The 17,791-nt window shown below is 30.2% G+C and overlaps 2 protein-coding genes across 6 annotated transcripts in view; one reads left to right on the top strand and one right to left on the bottom strand.

The window, feature by feature from the left end:
• The window catches only part of LOC129948214 (palmitoyltransferase app), a 94,114-nt gene that overhangs the window by 6,929 nt on the left and 69,394 nt on the right, over positions 1-17,791 (bottom strand). For 4 of the 5 annotated variants that reach the window (XM_056059117.1, XM_056059119.1, XM_056059120.1 and 1 more), the window contains 8 exons: positions 15,399-16,492; positions 14,961-15,121; positions 14,676-14,860; positions 11,816-11,927; positions 11,586-11,740; positions 11,399-11,520; positions 11,138-11,309; positions 10,846-10,945 (listed from right to left, as the gene is read on the bottom strand). In XM_056059117.1, coding sequence (XP_055915092.1) covers positions 10,846-10,945; positions 11,138-11,309; positions 11,399-11,520; positions 11,586-11,740; positions 11,816-11,927; positions 14,676-14,860; positions 14,961-15,121; positions 15,399-15,580 — 1,189 coding nt within the window. In that variant the 5' untranslated portion in view covers positions 15,581-16,492. The remainder of the gene's footprint in view (positions 1-10,845; positions 10,946-11,137; positions 11,310-11,398; positions 11,521-11,585; positions 11,741-11,815; positions 11,928-14,675; positions 14,861-14,960; positions 15,122-15,398; positions 16,493-17,791) is intronic. The other variant, XM_056059122.1, reaches the window with a different exon arrangement.
• On the top strand, positions 6,548-7,875 carry LOC129948215 (probable insulin-like peptide 5). The gene is made up of 2 exons (XM_056059123.1): positions 6,548-7,387; positions 7,447-7,875. Exons 1-2 carry the CDS (start codon positions 7,213-7,215, stop codon positions 7,644-7,646), a joined length of 375 nt encoding a protein of 124 aa, XP_055915098.1. The 5' UTR covers positions 6,548-7,212; the 3' UTR covers positions 7,647-7,875.

The raw sequence follows: 17,791 nt of genomic DNA, 5'->3' as shown, positions 1-17,791 counted from the left end.
TATAAAAACAAAATGTATAATAATCAACTTACAGTTGACAAATGAGTTTTCCAAGTCCGTTTTTTGATAGTTGACACTAACAACTGACTGTACTATTTTCGAAGAATACACTATGCCGACAAAAAAAAAATTATTGAATTGAATAAAATTTGGAGTGTCCTTTAAGACTTTGTAGAAATTACTGTGTAGCTGTAGACTCTTTTATAGCACTTGAAACTTTTTGTAGACCTTAAAAATCTCAAGTTGTTCTAAAAATAAATGATTTATTTTTGCCGTCACGATTCGACAGTTTTTTTTTCGCGGAAATTTAAGATTTTTTAACTGTTTTGAAAACCATAATTTGTAAATACTTTAAAATATAAACATTTTGGAATGATCTTAAAAATTAAGTTTACGTTTTTTGGATTGAAATTAAATTTCACATTTTTTTGTATTAATTTCTAATTTTGAAAAATGTAAGTTTACTTTTGAAGGTTTCGAAAAAAAATGTTATTGTAACCCGAAGAAATTCTAAAATTGCTAACAAAAAAATCGTTGAGGCTTTAAGAATAGAAATCTATAATTTTCGAGGTCTTAGAAAAAAGTTAATTTATAAGAAACGAATTAATTTTTATTGACAACGATTTGCGAAGTTATCGGTTTTTAATCGAATGTGGTGGTGGCGACGCGAGGACATAAATTGGATTGGGTTATAGTCAAGACTTTTAATAAGATTTTTTTTTGAGATATACATAGTCCAAAAAGTCTCTGTACAGTAGCTTTCTTTTTGATGATTTGAGATAAAATATTTTCTATAACAATATTTTAAAAACGGGTTTTTAAAATGGTGAAGTTGGAAAATAACTTATTTTAATGTTACCACTTTGGTTTTGACATTTAATCCTAGTACTTTAAAAAAAAACACTAAAATTAAGCTGCTGTACGGAGTCTTTTAGGACTAAGTGTATATTGGAATATGTCGGATTTAAGTCTCAATCAGATATTTAATAAACAAACAGGTTAAAAAGCCTTAGTTGGTTAGTAAAACATCGTAACTATATTTAACTATCGCATGTAAAAAACATATTTTAAGTATATGTAGATCTGGAAAAATAATTTGTGATATGACTTTAAATTTGTTGATGGTGTAGACGTTTGACAGATCTTACAACCCTGTCAGATTTGACAGTTTCTAATATTTGTATCAAAAATTGAATTACCAATGTTTAACAATTTACTGTCAGAATTTAAATGACAATATCTTTCAAAACAATTCGGACAAAACTGAATTTTCGTGTAGATCTTCATTTATACGCTCTTAACACTCGCTGAAAATCCTTTGATTTTAAATCGGAACAAACATTTTTTGATTGTATTAGTAACGCTCGAAATGTTGTGATGTAAGGTATTGAGTCAAAAATGTAATAAAATCATATTTTTGCGTGGGGATTTTTTTATTGAAATATTTTTATATTCGAAAACCAAGTTTATTTTCGACCAAATGTTTTGATTTTGGAATATATCTAAATGGAAAAAAATGTCATAGCCTTTTTTTTATAGAATTACACGAGTTTCTATATGTACCTTAAAGCTTTAAAAAAAAAAACATAGTTTTCACTCCCCTATAAGAAATTGTGGGTCCGGTCCAAAACAAAACGGCTTTCAAGGTCTTCAACAAAATTCAGCTTTTCGTTTATAAATTTCCTGGACTGAAATGTCACTTATTTGTAAAGGATTGATAGATTTTCTACAAACCGTGAAAGTACACAAAAGATATTGAGAAAGTTTTATGATGTAAGAAGGTCATTCAAAAATTGTGATCATGGTCAGAAACGTCAGACAACGACAAAATAAATTGTGTATTTTCCCCATTATCAAATACCTTTGATCTGTTTTTTCGAAATATATTTAATTATTTTCAAAAATCGTAAGCTGTTGTCTTATGTCAATAAAAATCGTTGTTTTTAAATGTTTCCAACAGTTTGTAATGACACTTGAACTATTTTTTGACACAACAACAGAAGTAAAAATATCAGCCCACATAAAATATTACCTGACAACTTCTTCAGATACCAACCAATAAGCCGGTAAGTGAAGGATCTATCAATTTTTTAAATTGTATTACCACAATTATGGTCGACATTTTACTGTAAGAGAGCTCTTTGAATACTTAGTAGTGAACCATGTAAACAAACAATTTAATTTTTTTGACATAAATTGGTGATTGTCTGAATGAATGTGATGTAAAAATGGCATCTGTCAATTTATGCTTTGTTAGAACTGTCAAACAATTTTAAAAAATACCTCACAATTTACGGTCTCACAGCAATTAACTGTCAGATAGATGTTCTGGAAATTAATTACAAGAACTATATATTTTCAGATTTCTTACAATAATTTGACAGTGAAAAATCTAAAAATAAATGGTTGACTTTAAAGACTACACGGTTGTTAGACATTGGCTGCGTTCAATCTCAGACAGATAGGGTATCCGAATACCTTTTTGTCAGTGTTTAACGTGTAAAATAAACAGCTGATCAAAAACAGCTGAGATGCCAAAAAAGGAATCCAAATGTATCCAAGAATTTCTGGGGTATATAGGTATGTGACAGAACATCTGATTCAACACATGGTTGAAGAAACTTGAAAATTGATTTCAGCTTTTTGTATTTGTTGGTAAACGAAAAGATACAAAATGTTAGTTGAAGTTGTATATAATAGATGATTGTACATAATAGATGATGAAGAAGCTATTTGCCTCTGAATTTTTTAAGGTGATTATGATATATTTTTTAAACTTCAAAATTGACTTATATTTTGTTCTCGTTTTGTAGATAACCAATTTGCTAGATCTTACCTTTAGTCTAGTGTCTAGCATTCTGAAGGAGCGCGGAAAGAATAGGAAGAGAAGGACCAGTTCAGAGACCCAAAAACATAGCGAAAAACAATTTTTCAAGAAATTGAAAAAGTTCTTGAAGAACACGGGCCAATTTTTTATGAGTAGGAAATAAAATTAAAAAAATATGAATAAGCTTAAATGTTTCTCTGCTTTTTGTGAACAGCTGAAAGTTGTTTTTATTTTTTGACAGCTATCTCAATACAGCTATCCAACTGGTTCAATAAGGTATCTAAAAATCCACCTATCCAAGATACCCTATCCAACACGAGATAGAACGCAGCCATTGTAAGCGTGTTTTTCATTGACAGACTTGACAACGTTGTAAGATCTACCAATCGTTTACACTTAGCGTGACATTAGACCCCCTCTTTAAATCTCACGATGATTTTTTTCTAAATCTCAACTCTGTTTTTTCTAAACACCTGTTCCTATTCTAAACACAAAATAACAAGCTCAATATTAATAATAATAAAAGTTAGAAATATTAAAAAAAAAAAAACAACAACATAAACTAAACAAATACAAAAATTAACAAACATTTAAAAAGAAAATCTAAGCAGCAGTGTTGTGTAATTTAATTAATTATTATTTTTTTTTAAGTTATTAAAATTCAAAAAACAAAAATTATTATTATTGATCAGAACAATTTTATAAATGCAAAAACAAACAATTAAAATAATGAGATGAACAATATGAATACAAAGTGAGAACTTGGGTTAAAAAACTCTATTTAATTTTATACATATCACAAAAATATATATTATTATTTAAATTTTGCATAAATTTATGTACATCAAAAAGTAAGCTTTTGTATTTTTTTTAAAACTTCTTTAATTAGAACAGAAAAAAAACTTTTAATTTATTTTTTAACTAACTAGGTCAATATAGCAACTCACCCAATACGTAAGTAACTTTTTTATTTTGTTTAAACAAAAAGCCACCACGCGAATTTAATTGTTTAGGTACTCGCAAAAGAAGAAGCATGGTATTCAATGAAATAAACAAAGTATATAGAGAAAAAGAGAGAAAAAACAAAGAGATATAGATATTTTTGTATGTTAGAAAGAAAAAGACAACAAAACTAGAGAAAAACTTAGAGAGAGTTTTAAATAAATTTTGGAAAATTTAGTACGTACAAAAAAAGTATAGTTTCCTTTTTTAAATTAGTTCATAAAACTTTTATGTTAGGTTTTTGAAATGCTCTATTTAAAAAACACACCATTAATGCCAATTTTTTAAAAATAAGAACAAATTAAACATATAAAGTGTTTTTTTTTTAATTTTGTTTAACAAAATTTATGTTGTAGTGTGTAATTAATTAATTTAATTATTAAAATTTATTTAAAAAATAAAATATATGTCTATTATTTTGTTTGTTTGTTTTGTTTTTGGTTTTAAGTCGTTGAATATTTGTCTAACTAAATTTTTGTGTGTTTTAAAAATAAAATAATTTATTTTCATATTTGTTTTGTATTTTTTTTTAAATGTTTGTTTTGTTTAATATATATATAAATATAATTTGTTGTTTGTTTTTGCTTTACATAATGAGTGTGGTCGAAGAATGCCCCACAGGGGCACTTATCGATATTGCTGCTTCTTGCACCGTTGCATTATTTTAGTTTTTTGTTTTTTTAATTTTTGGTTTTTTAATATAGTTTTTGTTTTATTATTTACAAAATATTTTAAAATATACGTATATAAATGTATATTTTTTTAATTATATATAATATATATATATATATGTATGTAGATTCATTATATTTAATTGTTTGTTTATTTATTTATTTGTTCAACCATTTTTTGTTAATGTATTTTTATTTATATTTGTTTGTTTTGTTTTATATATTTTAAGTAATAATTTGTCTTTTTGTTTTTATTTAATGTTATTTTTTTTTAATTATTAGTAAATATTTTGAGGAACTTATAGTTTCCTGTGGTTTTAATGAAGTGAGTATAAGAAGAAAGGAACCAAAGGTTATGTTTGAATGGTGATACTAAATTTTTGTTTTAAAATCACTTGAGCTACTTTTTTAAATACAATATAATGATTAATTAGATATATGTTTATTATTTATTTTAATTTGGTTTGGTGTGGACGTTGTTTGAAAATTTTTAAAACCCTAGACCTGGGTTCGAAAAAATTTGCATATGACTTTGATTTGACATCACTAGTTACGATCTAACTGATTAGAAGTTTTTGAAGATCTAAAACAATTGTTCTTTTTAAACCTGTCAAACGATAGACGACCGCTATTTTTGAAAAGTCAAAAGTTTTTGACGGTAACCAAAAGAATTTGATACTAGAAAACTCGACCTTAGCTTTGAGCTTTAACACTTTTAATGTTATATACAACAATTTCCCTCTAGAGGGCCCCCAGACAGAAAATTTCCTTGAAGAGCGAACTCAGGTGTAAAATTGTATGACTTTCTCAATAAAGAGGACATTTAAATGTCAAATTGTAAGACGTTCGCATAAAAGAAAATTTTCCACCAGGGGGCACTTAAACATTAAGTTTTATGACATTGACAATAGAGAACATTTTAGTTTAGAAAAAAATATTAAATTTAGTAGATTATTAAAAGCAAATAAATAACTTTACGGAAAATTTACACTTATTTGTAAATTTGATATATCCCAATTTAATAAGAAAACAATTCTTAAGATTTTTATTTAAGGCGATGCAGTTTGAGAACATCGCAAATTAAATTGCTAGATTTTCGCAATAAGGGAAATGTCCCTTATGGTGGCGTGGCGCTCAAACGTCCAATTTTATGAATCTCTTAATTCAGAATTTTTTTCTTCAAAAGACACTCAAATGTCAAAATTTGTATGAAATTTAAACACATTTCTTGTTGAAAAATCACACTTATTTATAAATATTCTGCTTGTTTTAATTTGATATCATAAAAATCTTTAAAATTTGTCTTTAAGGCGATAAATAACTGGTTTAAATAATATCAACAAATATTTATTTCCAGAGGGTATTTAAAGATACAAATTTATGACTTTAGAGGGCAATCAAACATCAAATTCTATGAATTTGATAGTACAAGAATTTTCCCTCCAGAGCGCACTTAAATATTAATCTGTATGACATTCGGAATAAGTCAAATTTTATGATTTTTGCAATAAAGAAAAATTGTCTCCAGAGGCACTCAAACTTCAAAAATAAAACACTTAAATTGAAATCAATTACTTGGTGAAGCATTCACACTGATTTGCAAAATTTTCTTCTTTTGTATTTTAGCAACACAGATTTTTTTACGTTTTGTCTTTAAAGTTATGCATTGATAATAATTAAACGAACATCACAAATTCAAATTTACCGAAAATTTTCCCGCCAGATGGCAAGCATCAAATCATGTCAAAGGAATCTTTATGTTTTGTCTTTAATTAAAAAAAAATCACGCATTCAAATATTATGTTTTTCGTAATACAAGAAACTTGCCTCCAGATGTCACTCGAACAACAAAAATTAAAAAATAGGTGATTATTCAACCACGCATTCAAATATTATGATTTTCGTAATACAAGAAACTTCCCTCCAGAGGTCACTCGAACATCAAAAATTAAAAAATAGATAAATATTGAACTTGAAAGAAACTACTTTGTGAAAAAATCACATTAACTAATAAATCTAATTTTTTTCATTTTTTTTAATAGGCCATTCAATTGTATGAATTTCTTGAAACAGAAAACTGTTCTGTAATTGTTTTAATAAAATTTCCTTCCAGAAAGCACATAAACTTTAATTTGCTTCATTTTACTTTCACAGTACAAAAGGTTTCCCTCCAGAGGAATACAGAAAATTTTCCCAAAAGAGGGCACCTAAACAACCAAAAAATTAAATTGAAATGTTCATTTAATTAAAAAAAATTGCTTGGTAAAAGAAATTATACTAATTTGTAAATTGTCTGCTTATTTAAATTTAATGATAAATTAATCTTTAAGTTTTGTCTTTAAAATGATACATAGCAATCTCCATACCCGTCCTTACTAAACTAAAAATATGTTGAACATAATCTCCATCTCCAGACAAAATTCTAGTAAACTTCCGACTCTAGATCTGTATATTTTAGAATCATGTGCATAAATTAGGTTATGAGTTAAATCTAAATTTGCATAATTAATAAAACAAATGAGCACACTTGTGACAGCTAAAATAACGCTTTATAAATCCTACGTATGTTGAAGAAGATAGATTTTGAGATGAATTATTTAAAATGAATTTCATATATAAAGAGGTGCAACAAAGAAGAAGTTATCATTACCTTAGAGCCTACAGAGCTCAAGAGTCATTACAGTAACCTTCTTCATATTCAATCTTAAGAAAATGACATTCTCAAAAATGTATTCTTTTATCGGAGCTTTACTCCTGTTTGTTGTGTGTTTAGCAACGATTGACCTCACAGTAGGAGAGCAAAGGATTTGCGGTCATAAATTACGTGAAGTAATGGATATGGTTTGTCCCAATGGATTCCAAGGATACAAAACAAAAAGAAGCTCAAGTAATCTTTTTTTCATCCGAAATCTATTTACTTAAATACAATTTAATACTCTTTTAAAGGTTCCATTGACGAAGAGCTTATCGAGGATAAAATGGGAGAAGATTTCAATTTCGGGCTAAGCCTTGATATGTTGCCATTCCTGACAAGCATGGAAAACAATGGTCTAACCCAAATCCGCCGAAGGAGACATGGTGTAGCACATGAGTGTTGTGATAAACCTTGTAAGATTAGCGAAATTCAAGCTTATTGTAGATTTTAAGACTCTAAAACTAACTGATTGGATAAAACTACATTTGGAAACTTGACCTAATTTTTAACTAAAATATCAATTATTATAAAATAAGTAAATACTTAGATAAAATAAATAAATATATTAAATGTGAATTTCAATTTTTAAATAATATGTTATATTATGTATTTTGAACTCTTTAAGATTTATTCAAGTTAAATAATTCATATTCTAAAAATAAACGTTAATTTATGACTTTTTAAAATGAATGTTAATGTTCACTGTGTTTTATTTTTATTGTCACACAACATCACCAACGAATCATAAAATTTAAGTTCATCCAGATTTTTATCTTTGGGTTTAAATTAAATATAATAAAATATTTAATGGCAAGAAGTTGACTTGGAATTACAAATAAGACATTCTAACCTATGGCAGTCGTTATCGTTCAACTTGAACCCAAATTATTGAATCATTTTTTAAATAAGTCTTAATAGTTCAAACCCACTCACATGAGGTAAGACTATGACAAGCTTAAAATGGCAGTCAAATAATATCATAAATGTCTCATTTGCATGTACTTAGATTTAATTGCTTTGAAAACTCAGCCTTTTATTTTTGAACTTTTAATCAGCTTTCAACGTTAATTACTTTCCTACAATAGAGATTCGATTCAATATTATAAAAAAACTTTCAAACAACGTCAACAAAAATCAATCCCAAAAGTGCACTACTTGAACGTACCTCTTCAATTAAAGTACGTTTTGTTTTTTCAAAGTTTAATTTTATGGAACACTATACTCGTTTGGTGGAAATGGAAAGAGTATCATTTATAGAAATAAAACTGATCATATAGTAGATTTTTATTTTGTTTATGATCATGGCAGTTCTATTGGCTGTTTTTTAATAGTTCTATATATGTAAAAAAGTTGTAATTTTTATTTTTAGTTTGTTGTTGCTTTGGTTGTTGTTGTTGTTGCTTGTATATATAATGAACTCGAATCGATATTTCGAGTATCTTGAAACCGAAATGTATGTTTTGTTTCTCTTCCTTTTTTGTTTAAACTATTTAACTTTGTATAATATTTTTCTTTTTAAATATATTGCTTTACAATTATTGTTATAAGCTCAAGTGATTATAAAATAACGAAATGATTGGTGTTTTGTTTGAATTAGTTGTTGTTGTTATTGTTTGTGGATAGCACCACCAATTTCAAACCAGGAAATTGTGATAAAAGCTAACATAGTTTTGCAAAACAATAAAAACCAAAAGAATATAAAATAGAGAATATATAAACTTAAAAAATACAAAAGAAGAGAGAGAAAACTTAAAATATAAAAGTTCTATTTTAACAGTGTAAAAACGACTAGAATTTGTTAACATTTTTATTTCTACTTTTGTTATTATTTTATTTTCTTTGGTTCAAAAGAGTATTCTTGTTGTTTTATTTAATTTTTTACCGAGTTTTTGTTTTTTTGATTTTTGTTTCGAATTTCTTTTTTAATTCCGTAGAGTTTTGTTTTATTTTATATATATTCTTATTTTGTTTATATTTATTTATAATCTTAAGGCAGAGTCCGGAAGTTCAACAATTGTTTATGTTTCGATAAACAAAACAAAAAATGAGACGTATTTGTTTATTATTATTCTTATTATTGTGATAGAGAACTTATATAGAAACAGAACTACCTTGTACTTTTAGATTTACATAAGTTATAAAATTAATATTTATAAGACTATATGCTCTTCAGATAGGCTGAAAATATAGCCAAGGACCCTTTTTTGCGAAAGAGTAGAATTCTAGCTTGAAATGAAATCAAAATGTATATTGACTTAGTGGAGTCTTCTAGAATTCGTTAGCTATTAGTTTTATTGAATACAGGCAATAGAGTCACAAATGAAATACAACTTTGGCTCAAATTCCAAATGTCTATCATCTAAAATTAAATATAAATCGAATGCAATTCGTTTCGATTTAAAAACCCGGTCAAAAACCGTTTATAAGCTTTTTAAAAGCACTTGATAAGCTTTGTCACCCTGCTCCAGGCGACGTATTTTGAAAAATAATTTTTGAAATCAGAGTCTTAAGAAGAAAGTCCTTTTCTCTAGTTTTCTGTTTTCTCCGCCGCACGTGCATATCTCAGCCTTTGAACCCAAAGTACATCACGAATAAGTTAAATACAATTTTGAATAAAATTAAAATTGCATCTTCAATATTTTTGGCTTGAAAACTTTTTAAATTTTTGTTTTAAAATTAATTATTTATGGGAAAATTAATGAATCATCTTTTAATACAAACTTGTTTTCAAAAATAAAATCTTTTATTACTGCTTCTGATTCTTTTAACCATTTAAAAAATTAGGGTTACCCTTGGCCACAAATCAAAAATGTAAGAGCCATACAGTCTTATTTGTTTTGTTTGTTTATACAAATAAAATAACAAATCCTCAATTGATCACAATGACAGAATTAAAACATACTTAAAAGAATTCAAAGAATAATAATAATTAGAAGTTAATAATTGTAGTATAAAAATAAATATAAACAATGATATAACAAAATCAACAACAATAACTACTTGAATGAGGTACTATGAAGAATCACTTGCGGCAGCATCTTCTATAATCGAATTGAGGTCAATGTTGAATGAGTACTCGTAAAGGTTCGAATAACGATCGCGCTCCTTCCACGGACTCCTATGATTCATATAAAGATTTCGTTTGCTAACGCGAAATATTTGACTATCTTTAATCGATTGATCATCGTCACACGGTTCGCCGCCACCACCGAAATCGCATTCGCGAATAGTTAAACGATTTGTCGGACTTTTCAATTCGAACATGACCTCTTGGTGTTTATATTTTGGACGCATTGGTAACGGTTGATATTGGGCTGTCGCTTTAGTTGAGTCTACCGATTGTGTACTCATGCGACGGACAGCACGATTTTTATGAAATGGATAACGCGCCAAATTCGTATCGGAACTACGTTGCGGCGAATAGTATTTAAATTCGCTTGGCACTGGTGGCGGAGGTGCATTTGCAGCCGATGCTATTGTATTCGATGTATGCGTAGTCATCGAACTACTGCTATGTGGATTATTAACAAGAGTTCTGTGCAAAAGCGGTAGTGGAGAGTTCCGATCGAAAGACGGCGATAATGGTAGTTGCATGTTTTTCTTTAAACGATAAGCAGCTTGCGCTGCTGCAGGTGAATGTTGTGACTTACCGTTTTGTAAATTATCGTAGCTGCGTGGTCGATAGACACTGCCACCGCCACCGCCACTGCCAACGCCACCGAGACCAGAAGCACCTAAGGAGGGATTTGACTGGATGCACGGATTGTGGTGTCGCAGAGATGATGTAGTGTATTGATACAATATTATTTTGTTTTTGTAACCAAGCCAAGGGGGATAAAGAAAGTGATGGTGGAAGAGATGAAAAAAAAGAAAGAAAAAAGTGCATATAAGCAAAACATTGTGCTCGAATTGATTAGGCTGATTTTAAATGTGAATAAATACCTCATCGTATAATCGAGGCTTCATATCTCCCAAACCACTGCCACTTAACATAGGTTGACTGGTTATCATGCCGGTTTGGGTTGAGCTTATGACTTCTGAGAGCTGGTTGCGGGGGTTCGTCATGGAAGATTGGTTCATTTGAATGATAAAGTCATCAGTTGCGATGCCTCGTCTTAAAATAATTAAAAATAAAATAAAATAAAATAAATGTATTTAATGAAACCGGAAATGGAACATTTTATGAGTATTTTGATTTCTTACCTATCAATCAATGATGGAGTCATTGGACCACATAATATGTGAAAACAATTAAGGCAAATATTCCCCCGAGAGTATGGATTTACGGCACGCTGTCCACCTTTCGATGAAAATGATCCTTTGAGCTAAAAAAAAGAATAATTTTTGTTACAAAAGAGTTTTTTGAATTTTTATTTTTTTAAAAACTTACATCTTCGTTTGTTGTCTGATCACTAGTTGTCAGATACGTATGGAATCCAGCTAGTCCAATAACGGACCATATCGAAAAGAAACAAATAAATGTTACAATCACAGTACATGGCGCTTTCTTAATCACTTCGAAAACTTCTTGTTCCGTTTTTAATACTGGACAAAATAAATGTTGAAATTCAGCTTTAGGAAATGTTGATGAATTGTTTTATGGTGGTTGTGGATACTTACATAAAACTAAATGCGTTACTGAGCATGAAAATATAAATACAGCAAGAAATGCTAATGACACTAAAAACATATAGAAGAACCGATAGTTACGTTTCCCCACACAATTGCCCACCTGTAAAATAAAATGTTGGTTAATATTGTTTATTTATAAAAATTTGTAAATTTTAATATGAAGCCTCCTAAATTCTTTGCCTGCAAAAGATTGTGACCGTTACAATAATCGAGCCTAATGGAAAATATGAATTAACAAGATGTTTGTAAAAACTTTAGAGCATCGAAGGTTTGAGCCTAAGGCTAATTAGGGGATATTGTCTTAAGGAATATTTCTTTAGTTAGTCTACGAGAAATGCGTCTTAGAATTGATAAATTTGGAACCAAGAGCCAATTCCTACGCTAGAAATTTAAATCAACTCGAGAATTTTTAATACTTCTTCACTCGAATTTTTCATTCTCAACTAAATATTTTCAAATTTAAAGTTTATCAATTTTAGATTTTCTCAACTTTCACGAAGTGAGAAAGTTGAAATTTTAATTTTAGATTTTCTATGAATTTAATAAAATATTTTTTAAACAATGTCCCAAAGAAACTACCTTGTGGAAGAAACTGAAGGAGAAAATTATGAAGAACTGATATTAATTTTCGAGGAGTTAATACTTCCCCAAAGAGTGACAATTTTAGTCTAAGAGCCGATTAAAACTTTAAGAGTTTTATACAACAGAAATTGGAATTGGTAGGGTTGTAGGGATTAGAGTCCTACCAAAGTGTGGCAGGCTTTTTTCTCAGGGGATGAGGTGTTCAAAATAACAATATTTTGGAACTGTGCAAGATTGGTACAGCAAAAAGCTAAGATATCATAAAACACATCCAGGTCTTTATTCTTTGCACTTTGAAGATGTTTTCTGATAATTTTGTATACAAAACTTTTGGTTCTGCCACTCATTAAAAAAGGGTGTTTTCGACAACTTTGCTGGCATCGGCAGAAGGGGGGAGGGGGGAAGCTTATGTAAGACAGTGAAAGAAAAACGTCTGGCTCTTATACGAGTATTTTTTGCTATTTGATGCGGAGAACAAGTCTGGAAACAAAATTGTGGTTATTATAGAGCCATATTAGCCAAGTTTTAAACTGGAATGGAAGACATAGATTTGGACAATCTGTGGTTCATGGAGGATGGTGGAAGAATTGGAACGGCGCGGCGATATAATTTTTGTAGGACGGATGTTATGTCTACAAGGAATTATTCACTTAAGGCTAGTATCATCCAAGCAATGGTATAGCCCTAAAACCATCAACTAGAAACATTGAATTGAATTTCTAAATATAGCATCTGTGAAATAATGATTGTGGTTAAGTATTTCACATTCGTGTTGTACGAATAAAGAACGAATCTCCTTACTTGTATATTGATGAAAAAGACGTTAATGAATTAGCGGTGTTAATATCATCAATCAATTTGCGTGCTTTTTGTTAAGTAAGTTTTGAATTTTGACAGCAAAATTGTAAAATCTGTCATAAATTCTACATTTAAATTGCTGAATTAAAAGCTACGCAAGTGATTCCAAATTTAATTAAATTTAATTTAAATTCCAAATTTAAATTTCTGAGTTGAAAGCTACGCAAGTGATTAAAAACAATCTTTAACTCGACTTTCAATTTTAATTTTGACATCAACTCCAAACGTGATCAACTCCAGAGTATGAGACAAGTAGAAAGAGTGGAAAAAAGGCTCTTAAAAGACTAAATACGCTCCTGTGTAAATATCGTTAATGCCTTGGTTACATCCTAAATATAAATGGTTTCAAATTTAACGTGGAAGCATATCAAAATAGCTAATCCAACAATTTTTTAAGGACTTTGTTTTTGAATCAACAAAAATATAAATTGAAGATTATGTTTCAAATCTAAAGAACATTTTAAAGGAGGAAACTAAACCATTCTGAAATAAAAATCATATGCAAAAAAGAAAGACTATCTTACGCAGCAGTCCTCAACAAAAATTACAAATTCAAAAAACAGACTTGATTTTTTATGACGATAGTCAATTTAAAAATAAAAGTGTCAAAAAAATAGCAAGCTTTCAACTTTACAAACGATATCATAAATAATAACAAATTATCTTAGACAAACATTACCAAAGCCTAAAAAGCTTATCAGTAAAAACCACTAAACGAATGAAGGAAAAAAGATAAATCCTCACCCTATGCTCTGCTTTTATAACCTTCATGGGTAGAAGAAATAAAAATCAATTTCATTTACATACTGAACAAGGAAATCAGGGTCTGACCTTATCAAAGGCACCATTTTTCAACGACATCACCACCATGACGTACAGTACAGTACATTTCCTTGTTGTGGAAGTTGAAGGAAATGTAAAATATATACAACATCCTAAGTATATATGTATAAAGAAAAGCAAAGCAAACCAAAAGAAAACTTGTTTATAATGTGCTGTTGACGTGAGCTATAAATTCCACCAGACTTAACGACCCGACCTTAAGTCAAACACAATGAGACATATCTCCAGGCGTTGACCTTTGACTATTTTCTATCTTAAAAACATCTAGATTCGTTCTACTATTATCTTCGTTTTCATGCTATCATCAGTCGCATCAAATTAGATTTAATAAAAGACCCGAAGAAAAAAAAAAAGAACAATCTTCTTCTTTCCATTTCTCAAAACCCAAACCCCAACCCCAACTTATTCCTCTACATCTAATCATATTTAAAGACAACCCTAAGTGGGACAACAAATAAAAGAGAGTAGAAGAAGGAAAAAAAAATACACTTAATAAAATAAGATAAAGGAGGAAAAATAGCAGAAGAAAGGGGAGAAGAAGAAGAAGAAGAAGAAAAAAACTTACCCAAGGACAATGATGATCGAAACGGTCTACACAATTATCACATAGACTGCAATGTGATGCCCGAGGTGGCCTAAAAATCTTACATGTGAAACAATACTTTAATTTGACCGTTTGTCCTTTAACGAGGACCTCTTTTGTTCTCGGCGGAGGCCGATATGTGGGACTGTTGAGTGAATTTGGCACTTCTACATGATGAGCAGGATAAGAAAAGAAGAAGAAAAGAATACATTATTTTTTTAAAAAAGGAACATTTTCTTATATAGCAGCAGAAGTAGCACCACTTACCAATTTGTTTCTCAATATATGCAGCTTCGTCTTGGGAAGCCCGAGGGATTACGCCAGGATCCGTAAACGTAGTACGTAGTAAAGAGCTCATTGTGAAGAAATATAGCACAGCTCCAACAACTGGAATAGCTGGGGTTATTCTCGTTGCTAAAAAAGGACAACTGCAATGGTAAAGAAAAATAAAAACATTATAATACGAATATATCACAATATCGCAGGACGAAAACAAAAAAAAAAACAAGGAGATGTTTTTGCATTGCACACATAACGAAAGTACATAATGTTGTGTATTGTACGAGTATATGGTGCACCAAGAAACATCTCCACATTTCACTGTCAAAGGATCTAGGATAATGCAACTATGGTATATGGGTATAAGGAAGGGTAGGGATATGTTAGTTATTTATGTATATTTCTTGAATTTGAAGGACAACTTACTCGAACACAAAGAAGAGAGCACTGGTTCCCGTAATCAGGACACACGTCAAATAGAACACTCCTGTGTGCGGTGCTGACATTAGCATACCATCACAGTAGAACTTATTTCTGCCGGCAAAGTGTTCCCATTTCCTGGTGACTCTGGTGTTGGGTGCCATCGTACAGCAGCACAATAAATTCATTGAAGAAGGAACAAACGGTTACTGGGGGTAGTGTTTTTCTCCTTCTTTCCTTTTAGTTTTTATTTTTGTTTTATTTTAAATTTTATTCTCAACTATGTACACTTAACACCGTTGTTGTAATAGTATATGATGATGTCCTTTTTGTGTTTATGTTGTGTTTTATTTTTGTTGGTGTTGCTGGGGGGGATTCTTTTGTGTCTTGTTGTGTGGCACGTCAGCCAGCGGACCGCCCGTACCAGGACAGTTGTTGCAGTAGAGGTTATGGTGGTGCCACAGACGACAAATCGAATTCGAAATTGAAAACGAAGTCAGTTCGATTCGCGCTTAAATGTCCTTTCATTAAATGGCAGAGATTGTTGCTGTTGCTCGTGCTGCGGATGGTGTTGCTATTACTACAACACAGACGACAACAACCACAACGAAGATGACGATGGCTAGGATATACGACGTTATCACACTCCACAGACATTTGGAATCATCACGGGTTGTATTTTGACAGGGTATATTGCTTGAACACTGGTGTTGTCGGTTTTGGCCTTTGGATTTGGATTTTTGTTTTTTGTTTTTGTTGAGTGTTGATTTATCAAGGACTTGAGAAGGAGGACGATCCAAATACAATAAAAAATAAACTATTCTAAAAGACTAGGGAGGGTTTCTTTTTATTGTTGTTGGTGCGATGTGGTTGTTGTTTTTACTATTACTCTTAAGTTCGTTGTTGGAGAGCTTTCTTTTTCTTTTTCTTCTTTTCCTGATCTGATGTCCTTATTCTTTTGTTTCTGTTTCTATTTCAGTTTCTGTTTGAATGAATAAATTGCTGCATTCAATTGTGCTGGAGTAATGATGGAATGATGCTATTCGAAGGACCACATGCCGATTGCTGTACTCTTACATCCGCCGACAGAGATATTTCTTCTGCAAATAAAAAATAAAGGAAATTGAATGATTAAATTGGTTTTAGATTTGTTTGTTAGTTGTTTATTTTTTTAATGGTTAACAGAGGCAATTGCGGAAGGAATGGGAGAAAAAAGAACGTAATTTTTATTCAAAGTGGTAGAGAGTCTTGCAAAAACGGATACGGAAACGGAAGGCAATTAACTTTAATTGAACATAATCCAAGGGATTTGTTTTTTGCTTTTTGAAAAAAGAAGAAGTACAAGAAGAATACAAAAATAGCAACCAAAAGGAAAAGATTGAAGGTCAATAAAAATGTCACAGAGTAATAAATATAGGTATTTCGATAGGTCGTGTACATTTATGGGACCATAATTTGTTCGTCTATAAATGTTTCTGCTGTTTTTTTTAAGAAGAATTATAAAATACATTTATACGTGACACAGAATAACGAGGCAAATGTACATAAATAATTGTTTATTCACCAAAAGAATGAAAAGCTGGATATTGGCTTATTTCTGAGAATTTTATATTGGGTTATTCAGAGGGAGAACTCGGAACTAGAGACGTGTACTGTACATAATTCGGTGAGTGAAAAATATACTTTTGTCTAAAAATGTACATATTTGTTTAAATCTTTTCGAAACAGATTTAAATTGACAAAAAATAGGTCTTATACGCTGAGACAATTCTAGAAATTAAAAGTGGTCAATAATGTTGAGACAATTTTTAAAATTTACTTTGTAGATTTTCAGAGTATTAATCTTTTTGGCAACACTGGTTTAAAAAAACATCTTCAGTTTGGCCTATAAATCATGAATCGTCTTACAAACAACGTAATAACGCTTGGAAATTATTGAATTTTATTATGTGTGCACTGTTAAGAAAGTTCATCGCACGCTTCTTCCTTTCCAATTGTGTTCAGCGATGAAGTTCATTTTTAGCTCAATGGGAACGTAAATAAGCAGAATTGTCGATTTTAGAGTAAATATCAGCCAGAAGCATCACAAGAGCTACCAATACATCCAGAAAAAGTCAAAGTTTGGTGCGGTTTATGTGCTGCTGGCTTCATTGGATCGTACTTCTTCAAAGATGATGCGATTCGTAACGTAACTGTGAATAGTGGGCGCTACCGTGAGATGATATCCAACTTTTTTTTTTGCCCAAAATCCAAGAACTTGACTTGCATGACATGTGGTTTCAAGAAGACGGTGCCACATGCCACACATGTTTTGTGGGGCTGTGCTAAAGCTCATATCTAAAAAAATTGGACTAAGCGGATGGACCATTTGAGGCGCAGTCAAGGTTACCATTTGAATG

Source organism: Eupeodes corollae, chromosome 2, assembly GCF_945859685.1.
Source record: "Eupeodes corollae chromosome 2, idEupCoro1.1, whole genome shotgun sequence".
NCBI classification, from domain to species: domain Eukaryota; kingdom Metazoa; phylum Arthropoda; class Insecta; order Diptera; family Syrphidae; genus Eupeodes; species Eupeodes corollae.
The sequence above is the reverse complement of the archived record's forward strand: the minus strand, read 5'-3'. Positions and strand labels throughout refer to the sequence as shown.

What these genes read in the sequence shown, in the direction of transcription:
- LOC129948215 (XM_056059123.1), top strand. Translation starts at nt 7,213, where the DNA reads ATGACATTCTCAAAAATGTATTCTTTTATCGGAGCTTTACTCCTGTTT. An exon ending in CAAAACAAAAAGAAGCTCAA is followed by an intron (nt 7,388 to 7,446) that starts GTAATCTTTTTT and finishes ACTCTTTTAAAG; the next exon opens with GTTCCATTGACGAAGAGCTT.